Here is a 17,557-nt window from a genome sequence, read left to right as displayed (position 1 = left end):
CTCCACATCTAAGCAGCACATTCTCAATGCTGCTTTTCATGTGCTGATATATTTTTCGAGGCAGGGTTTCTCTGTATAGTCCTGGCTGTCCTGAAACTCACTCTGCAGACCAGGCTGGCCTCGAACTCAGAAATCTGCCTGCCTCTGCCTCCCAGAGTGCTGGGATTACAGGCGTGCGCCACCACCGCCCAGCTGAGAAATATTTTTAAGGCTAACAACCCACAGTGAAAGAACTAACCTTATCCTTTACAGGTGAGCTCCACTTTGTAAATATTGGCATGATTCTACCTTTTTCATATGGGATCATAAAATTAGAGTTGCAAGAAGCTTACAGACAACTGAAAGAGACCCCAGATACTAGGCATACGAGTGTGTCAGCATATTAAAAAATGACTTGTTTTTCTTGGGTCCTGCTAGTCTGTGTGAGTTACATTGTCTTCTAAACACTATAAATCTAGTATCACAACATATATAAATAATACAAAACAAAAAGCCAAACAAACAAAAATTAGAAATATTGGTCTACAGTTTTTATTTTTGAAGTAACTTACCTATGCAAGCATTTCTTAATTCTGGAGGGCTATAAGAATTAAGAAGGGTTAGAAGTTTATGGGCAAATTCAATTCTCTCCTGCCACTGGATTAATGCCTGCTTCACATCTGCAAATATAAAAGCATATATATATATATATAGGCTTTTGAATGAATAATCACAGTTCCTCCTGATTTTTTTTCTATTGTTGTGATTCTAACAAGAGTTTCAAATTAATTACATAAAACATGTTTTGATCAAAGCTAAGTGATCAATTTCCTGAGATTATTAGTTTACTACATTAAACCTGCTCTTCTTTTTGGCAGGAGCAGGATGGGGGTGGGACAAGAAGGCGAGACCAAGTCTTGCTATATATAGCCCAGGCTGGCCTGGGACGTTCAGTTCTTGTGGCTCACCCTCCTGAGGGTGAGGATTATAGGTGTGTATTAAACACATTACATCTTTTCTAGTGTACAACATTACTGTTACTTGTGCGTGTGCATGCTAAGGGTGGAAGAGGACTAGACATCATGTGCCACAGTGCACGGGTAAGTCACAGGGCAAGCCGTGGAACTGAGTCTCTCCACCCACCTTCCTGTGGGTTTCAAAAATCAGACTTAACTCATCAGGACTGGGCGGAAAGCACCTTTACCCACATTAATCCATGCCAATAACATGAAACATGCTAGACTTCCTAAAGAAATTGGTTTTGTGACAATTCTATTCCACTTTGTTAAGATGAGGTCATGTGATCTTCCCCAGGCTTGTCTTGAATTATGAAGCTCTAGAGATTTTCTGTCTCAGTTTTTCAAGTTACCAAGACTGCAGGTGGTATATAAGGCAGTGATATATTGCATTTTCTAGAATCATGAAGTCCAGTGTTTATATAAATAAATATTTTATACTAAAAATGACTTATTTTGAGCCATAAAGGTTAAAACAAAAAAAATTCAACTTATTGTGTGTGGAAGCTTTTCCAGTCTCCTAAATCTTGATTTTTTATTTTTATTTTTATTTTTTTGGTTTTTTGAGACTGGGTCTCTCTGTATAGCCCTGGCTGTCCTGAATCTCACTCTGTAGACCAGGCTGGCCTCGAACTCGGAAATCTACTCGCCTCTGCCTCCCAGAGTGCTGGGATTAAAGGCGTGAGCCACCACTGCCCGACTAAATCTTGATTCTAATACTATGTTTGCCTACTGTTTTTAAGTAGGTATAAATGAAATATATAAGAACATTCCATTCCCTCTTTACATTGTGAGATCATGATAAACATTATACAATACTAACTAGCTCAGGAACCATTGCTCAGAAACTAGAAAGTTAACTTTTCTGAGACCTCTCATTTGAAAAACAAGTTCTTCAATGGCAGCAAAATGGTTTAAAAAAAAAAAGTATATATGACCAAACCTTTTCTCTGAAGATATGGGCGTGTAGACTTCAACACCGAAAGGAATATTGACAGCAGCTCTACTAAGTCTCCAGTCACATGGCAAGCTGTAGCTTCGTGATACATCATGTGCAATGTGTTGAAAGACTACAAGTGATTTAGGAAATAAACATTTAAAAACCTTTAATTTCATTTTTACTTTAGACAAAAATGAAATTCTTATCTTCTTTTTTGTTTGTTTTTTGTTTTTTTGAGACAGGGTTTCTCTGTGTAGCCAAGCTGTCCTAGAACTCACTCTGTAAACCAGGCTGGCCTCGAACTCAGAAATCCGCCTGCCTCTGCCTCCCAAGTGCTGGGATTACAGGTGTGTGCCACCGCCCGCCCGCCCACCACCCGCCACCCGCCAGCCACCCACCACCCGCCACCCCGCCCGGCTGAAATTCTTATCTTCTCAAAGGCATTTTCAGACTCAGATTGTATGTGTGTATGTATGTATACCAAGCAAATGTTACTTGCTTTCTGAGTTAGGTTTCTTCATTTAGCTGTTCTGTATGTGTGGTGTAAGTAAGGGAAGTGCATGTATGTGTGTGCATGTCAGCTGCTATCCTCAATTACGCTTTACCTTTATAAAGAAATCTTCAAAACATTTGTGTGTGTGCACGCGTGCACATATGCTTACCCAGGGTGCCTAGGATGTGCAGGACAATTTGCAGAGCAGGGTTCTCTCCTACCATTGTCCTTAGTGGCTTGTGGAAAGTACCTTTACCAGCTGAGACACCCCATAGCCCTGCACTTACCCACTTGCTTCCTTCCTTTTTATTTTGTTTTTGTTTGCTTGTTTATGACATAGTCTCTCCCAGACCCTGGAGCGTGCGTGCATGTTCAGCTAGACTGGCTAAATAGCACAAACTGCAAAGATCTTCTCTCCAGCTCCCCAGTGCTGGGCTGAGGGACACGCTGCCTGGTTTATGTGGGTGCTGGAGTCATGCCCTCGTGCTTGCATAACATAACTGTATTGACTGAACCATTTCCTTAGACACCAGTGCTTTTAAAATATAGGAGCCTTTAAAGGTCCTTTATTTTCAGAGCTGTATTTTATGTAAACATTTTAGTGTAAAAAGATAATTTAGTCATATTTTTTTAAAATTCCAATTGTTGCACTATTTAACCTGTAAACTGGCAGACCAGGAATTGAATGTTTTGTTAACTGCTACATTCTTTTGACTAGTGCAGTACTTAGCAAAGAGTAGACATTTCAATCGGAGCCAAACATTCCTTGCTTTTGGGCTCATGAAGTAATCTGTTTGAATGTTCCCCATGAACCATTGCAAAAGTCCAAATTCTTCAAAAGTGTAGTTTCTTATTTAGCTCCTACTCTATAATACCATTAACTTAAAAACAAAAAACAAACCAATAGTATGTCTTAATTCATGTACTCAATGTTATCTTATCTCCTGCACAGGACTAAAGAGTACATACAATGTACTTCCGAGAGCTTCTGCCATCTCGCCTAAGAATCATGGGAAGAGGGGACTGTAACCTTTAGTCTTCACAACTACTGCAATGCTTTCTTGTCTTTATTCCGCCAAATAAGAAACTCTTGGGAAATAACGTGTACCCTTGATTACAAAACACATTTCATTTTTATTTACTAAGTAAAATAAATAAAACTTGCTAAATATACGTAAATATAAAGTGAGGACTAACTCATCTAACTAAAACCCTGTAATGTGTGGGACAGTTCAGCATAAATTCTTTATATACACACAGAAGGAACTCTTGGAAATGAGACACATTCACAGTAAAGGCAATTAGTATTTACCTCAGTCATCAGGATTAACCCTCGATTAAATACTACAAGAAGTCTGTCTTCATCAGATTCTAATAGTATTCTGAAGGCACTAGAAGAAGAGAGAAAATCCAGTTTGAATAAAACAGAACCGAACAGTCTGGTGTTGACATAGACACAGACAGACACAGATGTCTAACTGGCTGAAGCTTCTGACTTTCCTATCCATATAAAATAAACTGCCTACAGCTGTTGGTTTTAATTTTTGAGAGATTGTATTATGTAGCCTCTCTTTTGTGGAATCCTCTTGAACTGACTTCCCGATGTGGCATGTTACTTGATTTCTTAGTAATAAAGGATAGAATGAGCCACCCAAATCTGAAATCTGAAACACTCTTGAGATTTCAAGATTACTGACGCAGCAGTTGGCACTCACAGATCATGATGTGCAGCTAATAAAGTTTTGCAAATTTGCCAAAGTTTAAAAAGTCCTCTGAAAATACAAACATCCCTACTTCTAAGCACTCTGGGTTAAGTTCTGTATAATAGTAGATTATACTATATTCCAAAAGCATTCATCAGTTTTGGGAAGAAAGGGTAACAGGAAGGGTTAAGGGAGAGAGACACATGAACAAACCTGAAACCCTTAAAAATAAGTCATGACCACACTGTGAGTTACTGCTGTACTCAGAGCTCATTGTTAGGAAGCAAGGCATTATTGCAGAAAGAACTGCAGACCCTTTCATGTCCACTGGATGCGTCATGTCTTTACTTAACATGCAGCAAAACTCCAGAACTTAAATGGAAAAAGCTGCAAACAACCTTATTGAACTGAATGCCAAGCACTTAAGAAAGTTCTTTTAAGAACACTGCTCCATTGTTGGTGGGATTGCAGGCTGGTAAAACCACTCTGGAAATCAGTTAGGCGATTCCTCACAAAATTAGACATAGTACTACCTGCTGACCCAGCTATATCACTCCTGGACATATACCCAGAAGATGCTCCTACCTGTAATAAGGACACATGCTCCACTATGTTCATTGCTGCCTTATTTATAATAGCCAGAAGCTGGAAAGATCCCAGATGTCCCTCAATGGAGGAATGGATACAGAAACTGTGGTATATATACACAATGGAGTACTATTCAGCTATTAAAAACAATGAATTTATTAAATTCTTAGGCAAAGGGATGGAACTAGAAAGCGTCATCCTGAGTGAGGCAACCCAATCACAAAAGATCACACATGGTATGCACTCACTAATAAGCAGAAGTTAGCCCAAAAGCTCAAAATAAACAAGTTACAATTTACCCAGCACAGGAAGCTCAAGGAGAAGAACTTAAGTAAGGGTGCTTTGGTTCCTCTGAGAAAGGGAACAAAATACTCACGGGAGCAATAAGGGAGACAATGTGTGGAGCAGGGGCTGAAGGCCACCCAGAGACTGCCCTACCTGGGAACTCATCCTATAAACATTCACCAAACCCTAACACTACTATGGACAAGAAGTGTACACCAAAAGGATCATGTCATGGTTGTCTCTGGAGGGGTTCTGCCAGAGTCTTACAAATACAGAGGCAAATGCTAGCAACCAACTATTGGACTGGGAATGGGGGGTCCCTAATGGAGGAGCTGGAGGGTGGTCCAGAAGAGCTGAAGGGGTTTACAGCCCCAGGGGAAGAACAATGACTTCAGATACCCAGACACCCCAAGACTCCCAGGGACTGAACCATCAACCAAGAGGCAGACATGATTCCAGCCAAATATATGGCAGAGGAAGGCTTTGTTGGGTTTCAGTGGGAGGAATGGTCCTTGGTCCGGTAAAGGCTCAACAGAGGCCCCAACAAAGGGAAACCAAGGGGGGAGGGAGGAGTGTGTCAGGTGGAGGGGCATATATGTGTGGAGACAGGGGGAGGGGGGAGGGGTTGCGGGTCTTTGGGGAGGGGGGAAATTAGGAAAGGTTTTACCATAGCAATGTAAATGAAGATGATATTCAATTAAAAACAAAAAAAAGAAAGTTCCTTTAAATAGAACTGGCAAAAGTGCTTATTTCATTTTGTAGACCACTGAAGATTCAATGACAAAAGCATTCTGGAAGAGATGATCTAATGTTTTCTTGGGTTCGTTAGTCTTATAATGAAATCACAAACAGAACTGTACCCACTGAAGGACCCCCCCCCCCCTCAGTGCTCCATTCTTCTATATCCTCTCAGCACTACAACATGTGGGGCAAAATTTAATTTCCATAGGTAAAGAAAGGAAAATGTAATTTGCAGCAGTTATTGTCTAAGTCCTTCAGTCAGTTCTATAGCTAGGACCAATTTGTTGCATAGATGGTTCTATTATTTTTGCTAATTCCTATAAAGCCAAGTAGATCTGAGAAAAATGAAAAAGATATTAATAAGCAGACTCATCTTAAGATGCAAAAGCTACTTCCCAAGGTCTCTAGACCCAAATATAAGTGTGAGTGAAAACTGCCACAGATAGGACACCTTCAAACTTCAGGTTTGATCCCAACACTAAATATGGCGCAGTGGCATGCCAGAGCACAGGATGTGGAGCCACAGGATCCAAGGTTCAAGGCCATCCTTAGCTACATTGTGCACGGTGAAAGGCCAACAAAAAGGCTACAGAAGACTGTATTTAAAATAGTAATACAAATTTTAAAAGAACAAACAGTTATAAGTAATATAAATTATTTTTCCGTTACTGTCAAAAGGATAGGATTAATTTTCTTACTTTGAAAACCAACCAAAAAAAGGTCAAAGTGCATCTTTTTTACCTTATTAAAGTAGTCCAACAAGAGCGGCCATCTAAGCAACGTAAGTAACAGCTTATGGTTGTTTTCTTAAACTGTTTAATATCTTCTAATTCTTCTTCTCGCATGTCTGACCTTTGAGCTATAAATAGCTGCATCAAGTTAAACAGTTCTTCCACAGCCTAAAAGAGGCAAATATGTAAAATGGTGATCTTTTAACCTTTTGACATTTTTGGAATGTCTGTTCCCCATTTCTAAGTGAATATTCATTAGCCAACTACTAAAATTCATTAGCTAACTAAAATCATAAATTAATCTCACTACTACAGAAACCAGTGATCAAAAAGTCAGTAATAAAATCTACTTAAATTTGAATATATACTATTACGTGTCTAGTCTTTAATATTATTGCATGATACTATGATCAATAAAGCTCTTAGTCATATAATCAAGTTAAGCAAATAGAAACATTGTACTTTGAATTTGTTCATGATTTTGTACTAGGCAGTACTCAAGAGTGAATGTAAGCTGCATGTGGGTCCTAAAACCCATGCTGGGAATGTCTGTATGATTACTAAAATTAAAATTCACCGCCACTTGGCAGTGGTGGTGGTGCACCCAAGAGGCAGAAGCAGGCAGATTTCTGAGTTCGAGGCCAGTCTGGTCTACAGAGTGAGTTCCAGGACAGCCACGGCTACACAGAGAAACCCTGCCTCGAAAAAACAAAAACAAAAACAAAAAAAATTTCACCAAGATTCTAAATATATAAAAGTCTTAATGCTGTTTAAAATACTAGCATTGCTGGGCTGTGGTGGCTCACACCTTTAATCCCAGCACTTGGGAGGCAGAGGCAGGTGGATTTCTGAGTTCGAGGCCAGCCTGGTCTACAGAGTGAGTTCCAGGACAGCCAAGGGCTAAACAGAGAAACCCTGTCTCAAAAATAAATAAATAAATAAATAAATAAATAAATAAATAAATAAATAAATAAATAAAAGAATGGGAAGAGAGGTAGACGTATAAGAACCAATAAAATAGAACTTTAAAAAAAATAAAAAAATAAAATAAAATACTAGCATTTTGAATTCAGTGGTGTATCTGATGACAGGCTACACTCATTCTCTGTTCCTGTCTTTTAATAAATAAGAAACCATTAGTTTGTTTTACACATTTCTATTGGGGATGAGGAAGCAGGGTGCTTGTGTATGGAGGTCAGAGGACAGCCTGCAGAGGTACTTTTTTCCTTCCACTATGTGGATCCCAGGTCAAGGTCATTTGTCAGTTTGGGCAAATGGCTTTACCCTTGAAAGCATCTCACTCACTTTGTCTTAAGGATTTTGAACACTTAAATGAAGTTTAAATTAATGCTGTTTCTGAGATACACCTTATACCAACATTTAGAACATTATTCTAAATTAATGGTTAGTGATAAAATATAGGAAATCCTCAATTATGGTTTTATAAATTTGTGTATATAAATGAGGTAACCGTTGAGTTTTAGCATAGCTATTAATGAATTAAAATGTATAGTTTTAAAATTTTACAACACAATTTTCATGAAAATTCCTAATAGTTAAGTTCTACCAGAAAGAAACAAAGAAAGAAACAAACAAACAAGCAAAGAGGAGAGAAGCGGGGCATGGTGGCGCACACCTTTAATACCACTTGGGAGGCAGAGGCAGGCAGATTTCTGAGTTCCGGGACAGTGGGTTATACAGAGAAATCCTTGAAAACAAATGTCTTGAAAACAAAAAACGAAAAAACAACAACAAAAAAGAAAAACAAGAAGAGGAAAGAAAAAGAAAAAGAAAAAGAAAAGGAGAAGTCCCTCTACATCTTTGTCAAGAACAAAGAAGCAGCTCATGGAGATAGGCAACTCTTACCTGGCCTAAGTAACCCTAGGTATCACAGTAACTAAGTTAAATGTCATTTATGTGAGCTGTGATGGAAACTACTAAAAATAAATACTATCATGATCCCTTCGGGCTATGACAGACACTCTAATCCTTGTTTTCCAGCCTTAGCTTTGAAATGTACGGTACTGAAAGAATGAACATATTTTCTTGCTTCCATTACAAGCACTCATTTTCTGAATTGGACATTATGCTATTCTTTCTGGGTAGGATATTCTAAACGTACTATTCAGCCAACAGAATGTTCAAGCTGACAAAGGACAGTGTAACAGGAAGTGACAAAAGTGGGGTGTCCGCATAACATCCTCTGAATGTACTTCACAACTTACAAATATTCTGAACAGGAGATCAGACTGGAATTGTGTGAGTGTAAGTCACCCATCTGAGATGGGGAGGAGAAGTACACTATGGAACACTTCTATAAAACACTGTGCAGCTCATACCTTAGCAAGATATGCAAAACTTGTTAACAAATATCTACTTAACATTTAAAATTATGTTTAATTATGTGCATCTTTCTGCATGTGTGGGAGTTCCATGGAGGGCAATGTATCAGACAGATCCCCTGTGGCTGGAGGGGCTGTGGAGCCATGTTTCGAGCATACCGAATTATAAAATAATACTCCATCAAGTTGTCTTGGTCTTTTCAGTAGGGATGCAGTGAAGATGCATTTACAGAACATGAATTTGGGTAGGCAGTATTTGCTTAGGATGGCCAAGGCCCTGAGTCTGTTCCCCAGCATTGCCAAACAAAAGTTAAAACAAGAAAACAATATACAATATGTGCCTCTGGTAACAAAATTTTAACATCAGCCTAAGAAAATATAGTGACTTATTTTGTAGATTATATAATGCATTATATGAGGGTTTCTAAGAAAGCAAACATTTTAAATCCTTATAAATGGTTGAGATGGTCTGGAGAGATGGCACAGAGGTTACGGGGACTAGGTTTGATTCCCAGCACCCCATGGTAGCTTCTGATCATCTACAATGCCAGTACCAGCAAATTCTACCCCTCTCTGGCCTCAGTGGACATCAGGATTATATGTGTTGTACAGACAAAATACCCATACATATAAAATTAAAAAAATATCTATTTAGAAAAAGAAAAAGAAGGCTGGGAGGGGAACTGTAGCTCAGCTGCCAAGCACATGCCTGGCGTGAACATGAGCCTGGGTCCCCACACTGAAAGACAAAACAGGTGAATGAGTAAAGCTACGCTATTCTATATTTTGTCATTTCTTAAATGAAAGAAAATGTACTGCTAACCAAATACAGGAAACAAATATTAAAAGTATAAACTATACTTACTCCAGGGTATTGGCTGGCATGTGGTGTAAGATTCTTAAAGGCCCACTGGATGTTCTGATGAGAAGCTAGCTGTCGAGTAAATGCAGGTGATTGCTCACAGCAGAGCCTCAGAATGCCATAGTAGGCAGGCAGCATCCCGCGGTTAAAAAGCACCACATCCTGATCATCATGGTCAGCAAGGATGTAATTGAAGGCAATGTTCTTGGTTACCACTGGGTTTTGAACAATAAGGCGGATATTCTCTGGACAGTCAGCACACACATTGTACCAAAATGAAAGCAAAGCCTGTTTATTGTGATTTGTAGCTATTGCTGGCTCAGAAAGTTTAGGCTGGAAAAGGTTCCACAAATCCATGAAATATGTGGAAAACATCAGCTTCTCAGTTTTGGAAATTAAACAGTAAGTCATAAAGCTAAGATAGGGCACTAGCTTTGTAGTGCCATGAACAGCAGCATCAACATAAAGTTTGGCTCTTGAGAGCAAACCAAGGAGCACGTTGTAGACCTGATGTAGGACTACTGTTGTGTCTGGACTGAGTGGAAGGTCACGGGTTGGGATGTGCAAAGACCTTGTTGACCGGAACATCTGGCGGAATGAATTGCTTGGTATAAGGGACACCAGAAGATAAGCTGCAGCTATAAAATGTAAAACAAAACTGTCAGATCCTTGAATGATTTTAGTAGACTGAAGAGCAGTTATTAATCACAAAACCACTCTTCCCTTTATTAATAAAAGTGAATAAAAATTAAGGGACATGAAATCTCTTAAATATCCTTCTGATTTACCTTTTGTCCAGAAGAAAGATGCCCCCAGGGTTAGGGGTAGAAACCTCCATTCTACCACTGCTGTACGTAAGTGGCAGCAATAATGGCCACTACGGAAACTGCTACACAAGCTAGCCTTCAACTCAGAAGAATTCTCTCCTCCCAGGCACTGGCTATCACAACTAGTTTTCAAGCCTATTCTGCTCAGTTTTTCCACAATGTAGAATTTTCCCACCTCAGAATTTTTTTTTCTGAAGAAACAGTATGATTCAATAAAGAGAAAAATAACATTTAGAATAAAAAGGCCTACCAAAAAGCACTTGATACCATTGAGTCATTTAATTGTTTAGGTCTTAAGTAAGATATTATTTCAAAACATCCTAGTAAATTATTTTGTAATAATTTAAAGATAGTGCCATATAACATACACAAGTTATATAGATAAAAATATACAAACATATAAGAAAAATATTACATACACACACATATATATATGCCACCAACAGAATTATTTAACTTTTGAGAGTCCCATCCCTTTTTGGAGGGAGATTAAAGGCACTACCAGCTAAGAAGCCTTTTAAAAGTATAAGGCAACTCACTCAAGAATCTTGCCTGCTTTGGGGTTTGGGGAACTGTTTCTCAATAAAACTGTTAGCCCTTCCTCCTTGTCAAAAAACAGAAATACCTTCTAAAGGCACTCCATCAAGCTCATGATTACTGTTCAGCGACTACTAACTTATTAGGCGAGTCCATTTGCATAAGTTTAAACCTGAGCTGGATACCAGGTCTTGTTTCATTCTATGAAACTTGGAAGTTTCATACTTGTACTACTATGGAATACGTCTTTGATTTTTTGGCGGGCAGGCAGGAGGGGGATTAGTTTTCTGCTTTTCGAAAGTGGGTTTCTTCATGTATCCCTGGCAGCCCTGGAACTCACTGGGAAGACCAGGCTGGCTTCAAACTCAGAGAAATCCACCTGCCTCGACTTCCCAAGTGATGGGATTAAAGGCGTGCACTACCACACCTGGCTAAAATATATCTAAATGTCTGAATGCTCTGTCTGCATGTATACCTGCACACCAGAAGAGGGCATCGGATCCCATTACAGAAGATTGTGAGCAGCTTGTGGTTGCTGAGAATTGAACTCAGGACCCCAGGAAGAGCACTACTGAGACCTTTCTCCAGTCCCTTCCATGATGTTTTGGTTTGAGACAGGATCTCACTGTGGCCGTCTGGCTGCCTGAAATCACTCTGTAAATCAGGGTGTCCTTGAGTTTAGACCTCTGCCTGCCTCTGATTCCCAAAGGCTCATACTGACAGTGTACCCTTCCATGCCCTGCCCAAGTCCTTAACTATTTTAAATACTTGGCAAGTCAATTTTTGTTTTATAACATCCAGTTGTTTGTTATTTTATAGTTTTTATAAGTCCTTTAATTTTTCATTTATGCTATGTGAATTGTTACTTTAAAATACATTCAAACTTTTCAAATATTTAGACCTTAATATTAAAAACACTTTTTCTAGTTTTAACTGATAAAATTTTAAAATGGTAACTAACAATTTTCTTCCTATCTAAAGGATTTTTATTTTTGTTAAGAGCCATGGTATTTGCTCTGTTGCTCAACTGGTATTTTAAGAGTAAATCTTCTGCCCCTGTCACTGAGATTACAGGGACACAGGTACATCTACCCACGCCAGAATCCTCACTGAGCAGGTTAAAGCAATGTCACTGGATACTTTGAATAAAGACTTATATACAAGTACTGAAATGGCATTACCGACATAGAGGGAGGAAGCATGTTTTCTAAAGGATCTTGGAACAAACGGCCTTGGCCTTTTTATGAGAGTGACATTTCAGTATCGCTATGGTGTCATTTCCACAGTACTATCATGAACATCAGGGTAACATCTGGCTAAACCTTAAAAGGGACTGTGGGGTGAGATGTGTATAGAGGGGCCGACCCTGGGTAGAGGAGCCATGAGGATACATGGGTAACCTCCCCTCAAAGATCGTTCTCGCAATGAACCTGTGACTTCAGACAGGGAGAACACACAATCCCCACAAGACCCACACAGCTAACAGCTACTGTTACTATGCTAGGTTATTATGAAGAAGGAACTAACAAAGGCAAACACAAAATTAATGTTTACTCCACACTTTTCACTAGTTGTGTTCCATGGGTGCTTTTTGTTTGTTCCAGCGTCCTGCCTGGACACATGGCATTTAACTATGACATTTCCTTTCGCTCTTCTTCTGTTTCTCAGACTCCTTGTGTTCAAGACTTTGATGGTTGTGAGGAGTGCTGGTCAGGCAGTTCAAAGAATGTCTCAAACTGAGTTTATTTGATGTTTATGATGGTTTGGCTCAGAAATTAGGAGTTTAGAAGAACCGAGACTGGAACATGCCGGGAGCACACTCGTCAAGTGCGCTTTCTGCTGTTACCCTTGAGCACGCAGCTGGTGGCCCTGCCTCCTCACTCTCAGTGTCACCGAGCGCCTCTCACGGAGGAGTAGGGTCCACCTCTCGAGGAGCATGCACAAACAACTCGGTAGTCTCCTTACAACCTGTTTATCCTCATTTGTTGAATGGTGTGCTGCTTGCATTTCTGTCTGTGGACCAGTTGGGGCCACATGCCAGCCAAGGCCATAAGCATGCACAGTAGAGTCACAGGGGTGCTGTGAACACCCCTGAGTCCTGGGCATCAGTGTAATTTTATACTCTGGGTTCAAACGCAGAGCAGTATAGAACTTCTTATGGGAATTGCTTAGGCTTTCGCAATGATCTGCCTCTGACACAGGCACAGCACTCAGCAATTTTAGTAGTTCTTCACTTTAAGGCACACACAGTTCCTTAAAGTACCAGTTTATTCTGATTATTGCCTGTCCTTAAAATCTGTCTTTTCTCACAGAATCTGTATTTTATTGGGAAATGATGTTTAGAAAACAACATATGTATACTAGCTGTTTGTCACTGAGGTAAAGTCCTCTCAGTGGAGAAACAGCATGTCATTGACTGATGACATTCTAAAAATTAATTTTGACTTTCATTTGTTTGAACTATAAAAAAGTAAATACATTATGTTTATTAACAAACAATTTCCTGTCTCATGCAATGTCTTTTTTCTGTATGTCCACTTGTCTTCTAAGAATGTCGGTTCATTCCCCAATGGCTTAATCACAAAAGATGTAGTATATTATTTAACTTTCATAATTATATCCATGAAATGTCTTAATTACTATTTTAATCTTAATGTTCTCAAGAGTTAATTTTATTGTTTGTTTTTCAACTCAGGGTCTTACTACATAGCTCTGGCTGTCCTGGAATCAAGAATTACTTTTAAGAAAGAAATTTCTCATCTTTTACTTTCTTTAGTAAAACTTAAAATATCATAGATACTCAATGTCAAGATTTTCAAGTATTAAAACACACACACTCCTGGTCTTTTCTGACACCTCTTAGAGCTTTACATAATAACAGGCATTATCAATGGGTTATCCCCACTCTCCCAAAGCCCTAAAAATTGAACCAACAAACAGAAACAATCCTAAAATTTTGAGCAATGAATAGTGAACTAAATTTTAAACATTTGACTTACAAGTCCTGACTCTAGGGTAATTGTGTGCCAAAAGAAACCGCTCGACCCAATTTTCCATATTCTGGAGGACCCAGCTGTGTGCCAGCTTATTTCGGGGTGTCTGCACTGCCAACCAGTCCAGACACTGAGAAGGATTGTATTCAATAACCTGTAAATAAAATGACAAAAATATGACATGCAGTAAACTGAATGAGAATTTGATTCTTACTTTCTTTTGGTATATGCCATTAAGTATTTATTTATTAACTTTTTCTTTATTAGTTTTGTGTAAGGATTTTGCTATATGCATAAATGTGTCCCACATGTGTGCCTGCTCCTAAAGAAGTTAGAAGAGGTTGTCAGCTACCCTGAAACTAGAGTTATAGGAATGGCTCTCAGCTACCATGTGGGTGCATAGGTGCTAGGATTTGAACCTGGGTCCTCTCCAAGAGCAACAAATGCTCTAAACTACTGGGGTTATTTCTCTAGCCCATATTTTTTTCCCTTTAAACTAGAGTCTTCACCAAAGTTTTGCCCATGTTTTCCTACTATACTGAATATATTTACTTATAAGTAGCAAGAAAAGCTCAGAAAAATCTGTTTCTAGTTTGTTTACAAAGTTTAAAATAATGCAGGATGAAAACGAGATTCCAATGGACTTGTTAAATTATTATTTAAACGTATCTTGGTTGGCGATATGGCTCAGTGATAGAACAGTTGAATAACATAAACTAAATTCTGAATTTTATCCCCAGCTCTTACAGGTAAGAAAAAAAACCTCATTAATTTTCTAGAGTTTCTCATCTGTCTTCTCCTCACTGAGAAGATGAGAATGTCAGTGGACTGCTGTGGAGATTCTCCTCATGGGAGGGTAGTGGTTAGTGATCTCTGGACTGTAGGCCAGACTCTGTCATTTGATTTGCACAAGCTTATCATTTACTGTGGTATGAATGGCCGTCAGGTAACAACAGCACAGGTGAACTGTCTCAAAGGAATGTGTGACGGCAGCACTTGGCCCTTTGGCAAAGGTATTCTTAGCCTGGGTCTTGAGCTTTTCCAATCACAACAAAAATTTGTTAGCACAGCCATGACTCCAGAACAAGAGGTTTTGGTGTTTCTTCTACTATCTTTGTCAACTGCTAACAAACACCTGGTTTATATTTCTAGGAATTCTAGTTGCTTTATTGAATTTTCCTTGAGGAAAATTATTCTTTATGACAACTTCCTACTATTCGAAGCCATTGATTCAAGAAAGAAGAGAAATATAATATGGTGGAAGCTGTGTAAGAAAGTAGACTCCATGAGAGTAGGGGGAGGGGAGGTATCTGAACCTTCCACTCAAGTTTGCTATGCTTTATTTTGCTATAAGTAATCTTGCCCTTAATATAAAGAGAAAGGAAGAAAAATTAAAGAAAGCAACACACACACACAGGTAAAGACTGGAACGTGTCCTTCAAGCCTTACCTCCCATACCCTTTGCAGAATGTAAGACGCAAAGGGAGGCATTCCTGGAGGTCCGCCAGCAAATTCCATTAGCATGGTCAACAATTTAAAGAAAGGATTGGCTGCCTGTAAAACACACACACATCTTTACTGAGACACGCCTCTATTAGACTCATTTAAATCTGCTCTGATGAAAATCTGAGCTGCAGCGCTTAGACAGCATTCCTCCCTACTTCAACTACCATGAAACTACTGTCAGAACATACAACCAATTACATAGAAGCAACATTGAATACTTTGGGGGGGGGGTGTCAAATGAACTTAGCAAAAAATTCAAAATTTTTGTTTATAAATCGACAACTAAATGTTCTTTATATTTTGAAACATTCTCTCAGTGCTTGATGGCTAAATTAACAGATGTGTGATCTCATTTATTTATATTGTTTTGTAATAGAAACACTACCTATTCCCATAGCATTTTTCAATTACACAGCATGTTATTTGCTACAGTTCAATGCTGTAAAAGCAATCTCTGGTATTCATTTTTCCTGCCTAATAGAAAAAAAAATCAGTAACTTATGGCAATAAAACAAGTATGTTTTACTGAACATACGTTGTATTATTGCTTTTGCAATTTCTGATCCCCCCAAAATCACTTACTTTGATTTTTTAACATGTACTAAAGAAATTGTATGCTTCTATTTTATGAAAAATGATTTTTCCTTTCTTTTGGGTGGAGGATGAGATAAGTGTCTCTCTGCGTAGCCCTGGCTGAAACTCACTATGAAGACCAGAATGGCCTTTGTCTCCCTCCTGAGTCCTACGATTGCTAAATGGCTTCTATCTAATACAGACGTGCATATACTCCGACCTCCATTTACCCTCCACATACAAAGAGTTCTGCATAATTTCTGATACATGCTTTAAACCAAACAGCATCAAAGTATGGCATATAAGTAGCACTCTGGTATATAGAATTTACAAGCATATATTCATATTAAGTTGGAAAACTATATTTGCAATAAAAAGAGAATTAACTGTTAGTTAGGATTATATACCTATCAGCAAACACATACCTCAGGGGTCAACTTTGCTATTGAAGTGAAAAGCATAGATACAATCTGAAACAGAAAAAGGAGGATTTTAGAATATTATTTTTAAAATTATGAAAAAAAGGTGAAGATTCCTTTGAGTACTTACATGTTCTGCAAGTCGATTGTTGTACCGACACAGGCTAAAAATTAGATTACAAGTTTGTCTTATATTGATGCCATCACGAATATGTTGAAATAAGAAGGGAAATCCCTGTTAAAAACACAAGTTGTTCATTTAAGAACTACTATATCATTTTTTAGAATGGCTAAATTGTTTAATCTCAGTAAAGGTATTACCTTTCCTCCTGTCAATGCAGCCATGTCAGTCTGTGACAATGTCAAATGCCTAAAAGAAAATATTAGTGGGAATAAATCTTTTCCATGTGCACTAGCTTCCAGCTATCAACAGCACGACATGCATGAACCTGCCAAGCCTATGACAACACAGCAACTGCCGCCATGAAGCTGGGGAGGGAGGGGAGGGAGGGCTGGGGACTGCATTTCCTCGCTAAGCATCTCAGGCACTTTTCCAAGACTGGACCATGGAACGCCTAGTCTACCTTATTTCCATTTCATTAAATCAATAAAATTAATACATTAAATGCTAAAATGGGTCTAGTTTTATTTTGATAGCTATTTTTTCAGAAATTCCAAGAAATATTAATTTTACTGTATAATTTAAAGGAAATCCGTTTAACATATAAAAATCAGGTATTTTTTAAAATATAGGGGAGTGTCAAGTATCCCATCACTCAAGTTCAAATTCACCCAAAGTATAGCTAATCCTGTTTTACTTTTACCACCAGTCATTCAATATGCATTATGGTGAGGCAAATTCCAAGTGTTTGATTGTTTTTACCATTTAATCCATAAATCTCAATACATCCCAGGTAAATTTCAAAAACTATAACCACAGTACCATTATTCATACCTAAAGTAAGGAAACAAATGTTTTCTATCTTACATTATTAGTGTACAAATTTCCTACAGTGTCTAAA

General features: G+C 38.5%; 1 protein-coding gene across 6 annotated transcripts in view; it reads right to left on the bottom strand.

The window, feature by feature from the left end:
* The window catches only part of Usp34 (ubiquitin specific peptidase 34), a 183,499-nt gene that overhangs the window by 15,220 nt on the left and 150,722 nt on the right, over nucleotides 1–17,557 (bottom strand). For all 6 annotated transcript variants that reach the window (XR_007980309.1, XM_052199754.1, XM_052199758.1 and 3 more), the window contains 10 exons: nucleotides 16,857–16,905; nucleotides 16,666–16,770; nucleotides 16,542–16,586; nucleotides 15,487–15,591; nucleotides 14,044–14,191; nucleotides 9,684–10,318; nucleotides 6,487–6,644; nucleotides 3,741–3,819; nucleotides 1,939–2,065; nucleotides 552–659 (listed from right to left, as the gene is read on the bottom strand). Coding sequence is in view for 5 of the 6 variants with exons in the window: in XM_052199754.1 (XP_052055714.1) it covers nucleotides 552–659; nucleotides 1,939–2,065; nucleotides 3,741–3,819; nucleotides 6,487–6,644; nucleotides 9,684–10,318; nucleotides 14,044–14,191; nucleotides 15,487–15,591; nucleotides 16,542–16,586; nucleotides 16,666–16,770; nucleotides 16,857–16,905 (1,559 nt within the window). In the remaining variant the exon portion in view is untranslated. The remainder of the gene's footprint in view (nucleotides 1–551; nucleotides 660–1,938; nucleotides 2,066–3,740; nucleotides 3,820–6,486; nucleotides 6,645–9,683; nucleotides 10,319–14,043; nucleotides 14,192–15,486; nucleotides 15,592–16,541; nucleotides 16,587–16,665; nucleotides 16,771–16,856; nucleotides 16,906–17,557) is intronic.

This window comes from Apodemus sylvaticus, chromosome 11 (assembly GCF_947179515.1).
Source record: "Apodemus sylvaticus chromosome 11, mApoSyl1.1, whole genome shotgun sequence".
Classification (NCBI taxonomy): domain Eukaryota; kingdom Metazoa; phylum Chordata; class Mammalia; order Rodentia; family Muridae; genus Apodemus; species Apodemus sylvaticus.
Note: the sequence above shows the minus strand (reverse complement) of the source record. Positions and strands in the feature narration are given on the sequence as shown.